Source organism: Magnolia sinica, chromosome 12 (assembly GCF_029962835.1).
Source record: "Magnolia sinica isolate HGM2019 chromosome 12, MsV1, whole genome shotgun sequence".
In the NCBI taxonomy this organism is placed as follows: Eukaryota; Viridiplantae; Streptophyta; class Magnoliopsida; order Magnoliales; family Magnoliaceae; genus Magnolia; species Magnolia sinica.
Window position 1 is genome coordinate 65,417,680 of NC_080584.1, and position 12,408 is coordinate 65,430,087.

Here is a 12,408-nt window from a genome sequence, read left to right on the forward strand (position 1 = left end):
ATCAATTTAGGAAAAAGGGTCTGTATACAAATGCTGTTGTCAAGCTTGCTAAAGGTTTAGGCTTGGCCTGATTTTAGGACCTCAAGTGTAGGGTCAGAGTCCGATTAGGGCTGAGGTTGGGATTTAAGTGCAGATTTTTTTTGGAAGTTGCATATTTGTAGAGATGAACTCTCTGTTTGTGACAAATTGAGAGCTTCCCTGTTGCACACCGAGTTTGTGCATGTGGGATCCATGGTTGGTTTATCCAAGAAATTCATCTAGAATCCCCCCGCCGCCCCAAAAAAAAAAAAAAAAAAACTCTCTAGATTTGGAAGATCCTAGCCATCAAATCTTTGGTCTTCCTTCATTTAATGTGGCATACGGCAAAATTCTTGCAAAGGTTAGAGAAATGGTCCAGATTTCAACCCATTTATCAACAACGAGGATCTCTGATCAGTGGGATTTTTCTTTTTTCTTTTTTCATGTAAGCGATCCATCAAGGGACCCCTAGATGAATGCTCTGGTCACCATTTGGTGGAGTAAAAGGGCAGTCCTCTTTAACAATGACAGAAATCAACTACTGAATTCTTGCATTCTAATTGCACTCTCAAACAGAAAATAGACTGTTATCTTGAATTCTTGCTGCCGGAAGGGAAAATGCTAACAGAAGAACAACTGATCATGTTGGTCTGGGAAGCAATCATTGAAACATCAAATACCACTCTGGTAACAACAAAATGGGCTATGTATGAACTTGCGAAAAACCCCAAGAATCAGGTAGCTCTCTCAGTATATTCAATCATCTATTCATCTTTACGTTTTAAATTTTATATGTTTCTGATTCCGATTGTTGTTCTAGGACGGTCTATACCATGGGATTAAAGAAGTTTGTGGTCTGCAAAAGTTCACAGAGGAACATCTGTCACAATTACCATACTTCCAATTCCTACTGAGAACCAGGTTGGAAAAAATGTATTATGAAGAGAAGCTTTCTAAAAGAACTCCTGATGAACTTGAAATGATATGGAAATATGTCGTAAGTTAAATGATCTTAAATAAGTTGATGTTTGTCCTCTTCATTTTTTCTTGTGCTTTTCACCAACATTGGTCAGGTTACTAGTTTGCAGGGTCCTTAGCAATTGTTTTTAAAACATTCCTGTCTTGTCATACTTATCTTATTCTTTGTCAGGCTTTGAAAAATTCATTCTAGAAGGGGTTCCTCTAAATGGCTTTCATAGCTAGTTTGAGAAATAAATACCGACTAGTCAAATTCCAGCTCGTTGCTTTCTGGTATTTCAATTCACTAGTGGGCATGTTTATGGCTTCACATGGTATGTCTGGATACTTATTCCAAACTAAATGGTATTTACTGTGCTTTGTAATTTCAGTTTCCAAGATAGAAGGTATGAATACAAAGGTCTTGATAAGGTCTGGATGGGGAAATTAGCAGAGGCAAAGGCTAGTGGGAATTTTATAAGGATTCAGGAAGCACGTGTATGGGTCATACGGTTCCTTGATCAATCTATGTTTTGCAGTTCTTATGTTGATTGTTTTATCTTATTAAATGCCTAGTAGGTGCATTACACTCTCTAGTCCATAATTGTACACATTTCCTTTGCGTGTCATTGCACTTATTTTGATGTCATGTATTGGTTTTACATTTAGGTTTTTCATGTCAATTTGCTGATGTGCATGTAATGTTGCCATGATATGACTGTATGGCGTGCCATCTTCTTTCTCAGGACTGTTGCTAAGGTAAGTTTTAAGAGTGAGAAATGTTGAACAATATTCTCGTGAATAGGATTGAGTGTTTTTTCAGTGGTACACACAGATGCCAATGTGGCATAGGTATGTTGTCTAGGCCATTCATCAGGTAGCGCCCTTCAAAATGTTTGCTTGGAATTTCGTGTTATACCGGTAATGGGTTCATTCGTCTCATTAACTTCTTTAACAGTTGTGCATATTAGTTTGGACTGATTAGCATTTTCATATTACAGAATTGCTGTGGGCCCTCTGCTTTTTATGAACACCAGTGGCTTGTACTCTTTTGTGAGACCATTTCTTTCATTAAACTGCTAGTTTTTCTTTGTCATATTATTATAGAGAAATGCTTGTATAACGAGTGCTTTCATACAGTTCCATGAAGTGTGCACCATAAGTGTGCAACTTCAGTTGGGTCAACTTGAACCCGATTGGCCCAACGTGCATGCTCAATGTAGGTTTGGCTTATCTAGAGCTAGGAGTGGTAATTTTGACCACTATACATAAAGCAGTTGTCCCATTGCAGCGTCCAAGTGCAATGTCCAAGCTATTCATCCGGTGGTTTTGACCATGTCATGAAAGTAATTCTGGTCCATTCAGCAGGTAGGCCATAATCTTAGAAGCAGTTGGATGGGTAAAGACACTTCAACTAAGTTTTTTCAGCCATATATTTGTTTCATAAATTGTGGCCCACCTGATGAGTGGACCAACCTGATTCTTGGGGAATAACATTTAGGTAGAGGCTCTACTCTAATGAATGAATTGGACGTCATAGCAAATTTTCCACGCTGGCAGATGTCTGGCATGTACATGAGCTGCCTTGTACATGCCTGTGCTGACCAAAACCCAAAAAAGATAAAAATCTTTAGCTTTTTCTGCTTTTACCTCTTTTCATATTATTGTATTGAAATATGAATCTATTGCTCAAGAAACGATTTGAATATTAAGGTTTCCTTGTATGTAGCTTTTAGTGGATAATTTTAACCATTCAATATTTTGAAGGTCTTTTCTTGGCTGATATCTTTTAAACCCTTCACTCTCTTACTCAATTTGTACCACATTCTGATTTGCAGAGAGGAAATGATGTTCCACATTCACCAGTGACTTATGCATATTTAGTTGTGGAGATTGAAGGTGCTAAATTGTTTATTGATAATTCTAAAATCACCGAGGAAGTGATAGCTCACTTGAAGAACTCAGGGGTAGAATTGAGACCATATGAATTCAGCTTAGCCCAAATTTGGGTTACCTCCAATGCAAATGGTGATTTCAATACAGTTGAAGCTGGATGGATGGTACGTCCACATCTTCCTTCATATGCATGCCCTCTTCCTATGGTAAGTCCTTTTTATCACTTTTTTGTTATATGAATTGATTCTTAATTAATAGGTATTCACCCTTGTCTATTTTGTACAAGTAGGGATGATTGTGGTGGCTTCGTAATGAAATGTATGAACTGTCTATCCTATCATGGTGATGGATTTGATTTTAATCCGGTAATTTCACTTTCTTTCTTCTTCTTTTTTTCTTCATTTTTTCCCTTTCATTGATGTATAATTTATCATAGCTACTTACACTCTCATATCATTGTTAAGCATAGATGCAATTTAAACGAAAGAAGATGGTTGCCCAATTGTTGTTGGGCAAAATAAGTCCGTGTGAGTAAGGTGAAACATGAATATATAATATAGATCTTACCATGTGTTAATATCCAACACTTGGTTGCACAATCTTTCTAACTAGGTGCCACTCCTGCTCCGAGTCATGCTTTGTATGCATGCTCCTGCTCTCATTTCCTAGTAGTTGATACTTGGTAAAATTTTAAAGTATGTGCTTCCACGCTCACACACCTGAATTTGTTGCCCCTTTGTGTCCTCATGTAACCATAGTCCAACACCTATACGTGTTTGTGACCAAGTTGCACAAATAGGAAATGATGTGAAACATGTTCTTGTCTTTCTGTAAATGACTGTCATTACCTTCCAGGAAGGAGTAATTTGCATCTTAGTTGGCCGATCCGCTATAATATTTGCTTGGGGACAACAAGAGGTCTGGCTTATCTTCATGAGGAGTCGAGACCCCGTATCATACATAGGGATGTCAAGGCCAGTAATATTCTGATCGATGCAGATCTCAATCCAAAATTTTCATATTTTGGGCTGGCCAACACTACAACAAAATGGGTCTTTCCCCGCTGGCAAAGATCCAAAAAACTGCCGGTAAAGATTTTACCGGCTGTCAGGCAACGGCCGGCAAAGGCTCGGTCGGTAAAGGTTTTACCGACGGCTAGTACCTTTTACCGGCAGTTTTACAGGCCGCCAGGAAAACAGAAAAAGCTATGGATAAAATCCGTAGCAGTAGATATGCCTTTTGGATTTGATCCGTAGCCATAGAGCATAAATAATAGTGAATATTATAGGAAATCTGCTATCCAAACTATTGAACCTCTTTTCATTCTACTTCCTGTTGCATTTATGAATGGTTTGTTTTTTTTTTCAATGTTGCTAGTGATTTTCAAGTGTAGGTGCCCATTAATGTGAGAAAGATAATATTTGGAAGCATTCGAAAGCTAAAGGTCACCAGATTCACCAGCCAATCTTGTTCCGTCGTCCCAACCTGGCATGCACAAGCGTGAGATCCAGACAGTCCTTAGATTCCTCAACTCTTTTCCAAGCAGCCTGAAAAAAAAAAAAAAAAAAAAAAAAAAAAAAAACAGATTAACAAATGAAAAACAAAATTAGAAAGAAGAAGAAGCTGATTAAGAAAAATGTGAAACAAGAAACAATCTGGAGGGGGATGCAACGGTATGGATCAGATCTACATATGTAAATGTGTGCCAACAAAGAGCTAAAAGAAAAAAGAAGAAACGAAGAAAGAATCTAAATCTGTCTACGAAAACTGCAGTTAATGGGCTAGCTTTACATAGATTCAGATGTAATTTCCCGTTGAAAAAATATTGGTATTATAAGCAACTCAGTATCATCAATTTGTCAATTAAAACCAAAAGATAGCTTCAAATGATCAAACACCAATACAATACTTTGATTGCTCTTTATTTCATAGTAACAAGAAGATAACATCTGCAAGGATACAAAATCGAATCAAAGAATATAGAGAAGAAATGATCGAATTCCAAAACGAATTCCCAACGTGCCAAATCACTAGACAACATCAATTCTCCAACCACGCATGAGAACAAAAATCCTCAACAAAGCAGAAAGCTGTCCAAAAAAAGAAAATCAAGATGATGAAAACAAGATTCAGCAGAACATTCTACTGGGGAAAAAAACTTGTGGACATTCAAAACCATATGAAAATAAATAAATAAATAAATAAAATTACCAGATGAAAAGCCTAGATTACAACACTGGGATGATCTTATTCGAAGAAAGGAGAACTTACCAGTTTTAACTCTGCCAATGATCAAGTAATATCTCCACCTAATGTGATCTTGAATTGTGAATTCTCTCTATATCGAACTCGAAAGTGGGAAGTGGGCCTTTGTGATTTCAATTTCTATTTTATACTTTGATGAGAAACTAAAGAAAAAGATTAAAAATGAAAACCCACCAGGGAAGGGAGGTATGCTTTTGGCAGAGAAAGAGATGCAAAAGGTTAGAGAGAGAGAGAGAGAATAGTCCATTTGGTGGGGAGGTATGCTTTTAGCAGTGATGAATATAGTCTTTCCAGAGAGAGAGAGAGAGAGAGAGAGAGATTTCCTATATTCCATTGGTTTGAAAGTGAATAGCAGTGATGTCAAGCACGAGAGAGATTTCCTATATTCCATTGGTTTGAAAGTGAATAGCAGTGATGTCAAGCACCAACATTACGACTGACATCTGACAATAGCCTAAGCAGGAAAAAAAAAATGAAATTCAACAAGTGAAGCCAGCCTGACAACTGAAACTCCCCACCAAATGGAATTCTAAAAAAAAAAAAGTGTTCTTGAAAAGCTTAATGCATGCCGATAGGATTTATCTATTAAGAAGTGATCTGCATCCAAATCAATGAAGGCCGATGGATCATCTTTACTCAATCAATGAAAAGATTTCTCAATTAGTATTGTCTTCTCCATCAGGAACGGAATCAGCACAGGATTCCCAATGCAATACAGATTCAACAGACTGAAATAAAATCTGGGATAGCAGCAGTTCAAACACTACTAGAGCTCATGAGAATGCAAAAGTTATTTACTACTAGAGCTCATGAAGTTTCAGATCAATCAGAAACTAAACTACTAGTAGAATCCCATGCTTCTTCACACTGTCAACCTAAAAACAAAACATCCCATTTAGTATCATTTTAAGAAGGTTTCTAATACATCGAAGAACAAAAAATCAGTAACGGTGTGTTTGGGTGCACTAAATATCATGAAATTTCATAATATTTCATTATTAATCAGTCTAGTTTAGTGCAAAACATCAAGAAATTTCATTATATTTGGTGCAACCAAATGCACCCTATATATAAACAACTTTTTGGAAAATAAAAAAACAGAAACACTGAATATTTCTCTCTTCTGATTCAAATTCCCAACACAAAACCAAATGGCATTCCAGGTTACTTGAATAGCGGCTTCATTCTTACAAGCATCATTTTTTCACTAGGATAGTTTCAATCCTTAGAACATGTAATCAAAGACAAAAACTTTGTAAAGAATTTAAGCTCTCTAAGAGATTTGAACACAAAGTTATAAAATGAAAAAAAGCAAACCTCCGAGTCATGATTCAATTCACCCCAACAATCATCTGATAAAGCAAGAAATTGTAGATTTGATTAACCATCATTCAATAATGCAAGTAGTTTTTACAAAACAATAGTGCATCCAAACACACCCTAAAACAACTGGAAAACACTTGTGTTCCTCGCAACCCTAAATTCACATGATATGGCTTGCCTGAGTTTCGGAATACCTGCGATTTTTTGTCATTCTTTCATCCTGATGAGGCATATCAGATAAATGTATTGGATTGCATCTAAACACCAAGGGTGCCCAACAGAAAACTAATGGGGACATCCATGCCAACCACAGGAAACAGTAGTTATTGAACGCCCGCCATTAAAGACTTTCTAAGGCCCACTGTAATGTTTATTTGCCATCCAACTTCTTCTTAGGTCATACAGACTAGGACGAATGGAAAACACAAATATCAGCTTGATCCAAAGCATTTAGCCTGATGAAGGTTTTAATGGTGGGAGTTCAATCACCACTATTTCTCATTCAACTTGATATTTGAATGTGCCTAATTTTTTGGCTAATTCCCTGAAATGATTTGAAAAAATGGATGGACAGCATGGATGAAACAAATACATCATGATGGGTCCACATATAACTGAATTGATTAAGTACTTGTAAGTAAAAAAGTTACTTATAACTAATCATAAACAAAACTTACTTATCTGAAATAAGTTACTTATCTACTGCTGTAAAATAGAAAAAGTAACTTGTTTGGCGGTATCCAAACAGGGCCTTAATCATAAATTCATACTTGCCAAAAAAAAAAAAAGTAGAATAGATTTGAAGTGTGTAAGAGAAGTTGTATTCATTAAGTATATGCAGATACAACTATCTGCATATCCTGTCTTTTATCGAAATTCCTTTCAAGGCAACATAGGTCGTGCTGCTATATGATTCAAAACCATCCAAGATTTTCAAACTTAGTTTCTAGAATCCAAACATATACAACGAACTATCACACTATACACATACATGATCAACCATTATCATGGTAATGAAACACTCTTAAACTGCAATTAAACGAAGAAAGCATAAGAAAATAAATACATAGCGAAGAAGGGAAAGACTCACCATTTCTACTTTCTTTCAATTTATGTTTGGGAATTTCTAACCTCCAAAGCACCCGAGGATCTTCTTCGGCACATGCCCGGTATCACTCATCTGGTGTTTTTTCAGCAACATGGCCCATCTGCATTGGGTCAAAATAAATGAATGGCCTGGATCTTGTACAAGTGCCCCTCGAGTAAGAAGATTGAAGGCTTGATTAACATACTTAGCTATGAGTGTTTAGCATTGGATCATTCCTCTACATCTAATGAAAAAGCATAACTTTCTTACCTCTTATCTTTTTTAGCTGAGCTTCCACAGAAGCCTTCTTTGTGTTCTCCCATGATCTGATCGCCGACAGCTTCTTCTGGGCCCTGTTTAAAAGAGTTAGCACGTTCAATACCCCGGCATTAAGGAATGATCAAATCACTTCAACTCAATAAACAAAAACACAAACAGGAAAAGCTGGAGAAAAAACTTTAATTTGTAATGAACGTTACAGTAATAACCTGGGACTGACTGTTGCAATTGAATTAGGTTTTTTCAACATCATGTAAATGCAATTTTCCAACATTTTCAATTTCATCAGCTTAAGGTTTATAGTAACACACCCACATGAATGGCCTAAAGCTCAAGCCGAATGTGTAGGAAATGTAGATATTTGAGTGGACTGTTATAGGTCTTGAAAATTATTTAGCTACTCCTCTAAATATAAAACATAAGCAACTTAAGAAATGTATAATAGGAAATGTCCATTTTGATTTTGAACTCGATGACGCGTGATGCTGCAGCCTAGGAGTTGGTTCCACGAAAGCCCAAGAGTGGGCCCCACAAGCTGTTTGATCAGAGATTAGGGGGCCCTTCAATAACAATCCAATATAGAGTTGAGTAATTGGTCAGGCTTTTTTGTATTAAAAAATCTCATGTGGTCAGACATTTCAAGCAATTGATCAACATTTCAGATAACCAATTTCCACAAAAAAAAAAAAAAAAAGGAAATTTTTTCTGACTTGAGGTGCTTCCATGAGGTAATGCTTGCGGAAATCAACTTGGAGCTGGTACGATTCATTGGTGAGAAACAGAGTCTGGTTGAGGAATTTTGTCAAACATGTAGAATAGCATGAAATTCAACCTGCACTGCATCTTCCCTTCACAATGCTCCAATTTTTCATTTATGGCACACTCTTACTTTTTGTGCCCAAACACAATAGTGATAGTTCTCTAAAATTTCAACTAACCTGATGATGCATTCGGACCCGAAGTTTATTCATCTCTGTGAAGTTCTGAAGTACAAATTCCATAACATCATTAGCAGTGTTAGCATCCCTGTAGGAAGACAATGGACAGGGTATAGAGCATTTTATCAGCGATCTACAAAAAGATATCATTCATTTATCAAGATATCTACACCATATATCACATAAGAACCTTAGATCTGACAAGAAATCAAGGAAAATCAAAGTAGAAGGGCAGAAAACGTAGACATCGCAGGAAAAAGATCTCAGATCTGAGGAAAACTCACTGACCTGGATGTTTAGATTTCCAAAAGGCATTGTTCTGGAAATTGTGTAAATACATTCTAAGACTAGTGAATCAGATTTCAAGATTGAAGTACAGCCATAGTTGTCTTGTCATCTAGCAACAAAACAAGTCAGTAGACTAAGATGAAACATAAACAAAATGAGTTGGGAGAAGTAAACTAAAATTCCATTCATCATTCGGTCATAAAAGAATTACATGCATATATACTTTTTCCCAAGCAAATTAACCCTGATTTAGTATTAAACATTCTTCATTCTAATTAGGATAATCCATTTTAACAAAATATTTTTAAAATGACAAATTATCTAAATCCCATCATACTACTCTTACCTAATTCCATCATAATAGTTCATTTAAATGATATCAGAGTCACAAGTAAGAAAAATGACATAAAGAGTCCATGATATTTGATTGTTTGAGAGCTATATCAATAGGCTTTCAAAACGGGACCATTTTTTTTTGTCATTCAGACATCATCTGGGGCCCACAAAACTGTATGGACGGTTTTTTAGAACACACGTCTACCTTTTATAAACATTTTAAAAATGACCTTTGGGGACGATTTGCAATCCCTGGATTTTGTAAGCCAGTTAAACAGGTGAATTTATAGATCATGATTTGAACACCCCAAAATCGAGGTTGCCAGACATGAGAATAGGCCCTGCAACCGTGTTGAAATCCCAGTTACCAAATTGACAAACAACCCTACGCATCTGATCAGGACAGAAACACAAAACAGAGTCCCATCCATCTATAAAACGAACAGATTATTAAAACTCTAAAACAGAGTCCTATCCGTCTATATTTTGTTATTTAGCGGTTCTCCTCATGTGGCTAACCTATTATAACGATTTCACATTCACTTAATAGGTTGGAAGTACTTATCCATTGGGTAGACCATACATTGTAGGCTGAACAATTAGACTTAAAACCTCCTCTAAATGAGAAGGTCTCAAGTCCAACTCCAACTGCTCGGACTCTTTAATTACTTTCAAAAGGGCACACAGCTTAAAAATTACAAAGTATTATTTGCCTGATTTATTAGTTCCATTTAATTAGTATTATTCACCTTTCTCAAGTCCTTTTTCAAGTAATCCACATATAAAGCAATCTGATTTATGGATCAGTGAGGATTGCCAATTTCTATGTTCTAAATTGTCTTTGAAAGTTTTTATTATCTATATTTTATTGATAAAGACATATTTAAGTCAATTTTTTATTGAAAAAAGTCATTTAATTTCAAAACATATAGAGTTTTAAACCTTTTTTAATCAATTCATAGGTTCCTTTCAAAATGGAGTTTTGTTAATCTAGCAAATTTTCTTATTTTTGTAAAAGGTAGGATACACCCCTAAGAAATTTTATTAAGACAGAAAAGAATGCTTTACATCCGTTGAAGGGAAAAAAAACTGGGTCACACCCATCACATATCACCTAGCCACAAAATATATACAAAGGCAGCTTACATATATTAATTGCATGCATGGCTACTTGCCTCCCCAGCCATATAACCATGCTAAACCAACCACAAAAACCTGCAAGCTATGAAAATATTTAAACACCCCAAGACCCTGAGAAAGAACACATCCAGCACAGAATCCCTAAAAACATCATATGATCCTTAAGCAAGCCAATCAGGACACTTGAAGAGAAAGCTAAGACCTACGAAACAACCGATTAGAAAAAAGAAACATAGGCGATCACAGATACCCACCGACACCCAAGTAGAACCCAGCCAATAAAACAAAAACTTCAACCAATCTAGGCCTTCCCAGCATCCTTATCATTCATGCACCTGGCTGAAAGCTTCATGCTGCAACTATAACAAGGTCATTGCTTTGAATGTAGGGAAAACTTACTACAGTGAAGGCAGGAGAGCAACAGCAATAGAGAGAGCTGCCGAAGGATCTGGGGACTAGCATTCTCAACATGTCACAGCATTTCCCAAAATACTTCTACCAAATTATCAATGTCAAAAGAATAATGCAATAGAGAACTAAAAGATTTTTCTTTTTCTATTGATAACTAAAAGTTGCATTTTCACTCACCAGATTTTGTTTTCGCTAGTGTACATTTCAATTAAATACAAGAAACATGAAACCAGGAGATCACCTTCATGAGAGGATGCCAAGCTATCATAAGGAATGATGACTTCAGATGTTAGAGTAGCTGGGTCTTACTTCATTCAATATGTTGTGCTTCTCCGCTACCATATGATAAGACAGAAAAATCAAGTGATGAAATTGCAAGATCTGGAGAAATCGGAAGAGTTCGATTCGTTCTACCTTAGATAATGAGACACGAGATTCACGAATCCAGATTTCTCATTTTCACTGCAAAAATAAAAAATAAAAAATCAAATCAAATCGTGTTGAGCCATTTCATCAAATAGTTAGCATTCATGAAATCTGAAAGAGCGACAGAAAGAGACAGAGAGAGGAAGAGATCAAACCTGCAGAGAGGAGCTTTAAATTCCTTCGATTTTAAGAAATGCCACAAAAATTTGAAAATGGGCTTTCGAATGGTGCATGGTTCCTTCGGGCGGCTGCTGCAATGGAGATCCGAGTAAAAAGATGACGTAAGGGAGATAGAAGAGATGGTAGAGATGCGTTGGACAGAGAGAGAGGGAGGTGAATGAGAGAGATGGAACAGGTGAGAGAGAGGAGAGAGGAGAGAGGAAAGGGAAATGGAGATCGGGAGAGAGAGAGAGAGGGAAAGAGGAGAATTAGGAGCGGAGATCGGAAAAGAGAGAGAGGGAAAGAGGAGAATCGGGAGAGAGGGAGAGATGAGAATGGGGGCGGAAACACACACACACAGAGAGAGAGAGAGAGAGAGAGAGAGAGAGAGAGCGCAAATGAAGGGCCAATTAGGGTTATTGATATGTATGGCACCCTTTGCCGACAGTGCACGTTCGGCGCCTAAAAAAAAGGGTCGGCAATGCCGCACTTTGTTGTAGTGCAAGCTGTATGATGAGAACGAGACCCACATTAGCGCACACGTCGCAGGGACGACGTAAGCACTGGTGGACCCTTTCCTTGATTTGTTCCACTACAGAAGCAGTACCATACATGTAATCCAATCCAGACCACCCAAATCACACACCCTAACATGGTGAAAGCAAAACTTAGTTAAATTGTGCCCTACAAATAGACATGTCATTGAAAGTTACAAGATAACTGCCATAATGCTGTTGTAAAACACTGTAGAAAGTTATCTGAAGGCTGTCCATGTAATATTATTTCATTGTAACAGTTCTGCGGATGACATGTCTGTCAATTCAAAATCATGTCGTTTGAGACTATGGGTGGCCCTTGATTGAGTGGAATGAGCCAACCCTAATT

The 12,408-nt window shown here is 36.9% G+C and overlaps 1 protein-coding gene across 8 annotated transcripts; it reads right to left on the reverse strand.

Annotated features, from left to right (window-relative positions):
- Nucleotides 1-4,285: 4,285 nt before the first annotated feature.
- Nucleotides 4,286-11,879, reverse strand: LOC131221542 (uncharacterized). 8 transcript variants are annotated; one of them, XM_058216823.1, is made up of 9 exons: nt 11,520-11,878; nt 11,353-11,400; nt 11,116-11,273; nt 10,782-11,022; nt 8,764-9,160; nt 8,536-8,610; nt 7,817-7,899; nt 7,591-7,667; nt 4,286-4,418 (listed from the first exon to the last, which is right to left on the reverse strand). In XM_058216823.1, the coding sequence occupies exons 5-9, from the start codon at nt 8,911-8,913 to the stop codon at nt 4,399-4,401; spliced, it is 405 nt and encodes a 134-aa protein (XP_058072806.1). In that variant the 5' UTR covers nt 8,914-9,160; nt 10,782-11,022; nt 11,116-11,273; nt 11,353-11,400; nt 11,520-11,878; the 3' UTR covers nt 4,286-4,398. The 8 variants fall into 8 exon arrangements, 1 of the variants encoding a protein (XP_058072806.1); XR_009159394.1 differs by lacking the exon at nt 4,286-4,418 and having other exon boundaries at nt 7,241-7,667; nt 8,536-8,673; nt 8,764-8,851; nt 9,052-9,160; nt 11,520-11,879; XR_009159395.1 differs by lacking the exon at nt 8,536-8,610 and having other exon boundaries at nt 4,292-4,418; nt 7,550-7,667; nt 11,520-11,877.
- Nucleotides 11,880-12,408: the final 529 nt, after the last annotated feature.

Coding starts and splice junctions, on each gene's coding strand:
- LOC131221542 (XM_058216823.1), bottom strand. CDS start 8,913: ATGATATCTTTTTGTAGATCGCTGATAAAATGCTCTATACCCTGTCCA. Junction 8,611..8,763: donor GGGTCCGAATGCATCATCAG/GTTAGTTGAAAT, acceptor TTCCTCAACCAG/ACTCTGTTTCTCACCAATGA. Junction 7,900..8,535: donor ACCTCATGGAAGCACCTCAA/GTCAGAAAAAAT, acceptor TCTTTTAAACAG/GGCCCAGAAGAAGCTGTCGG.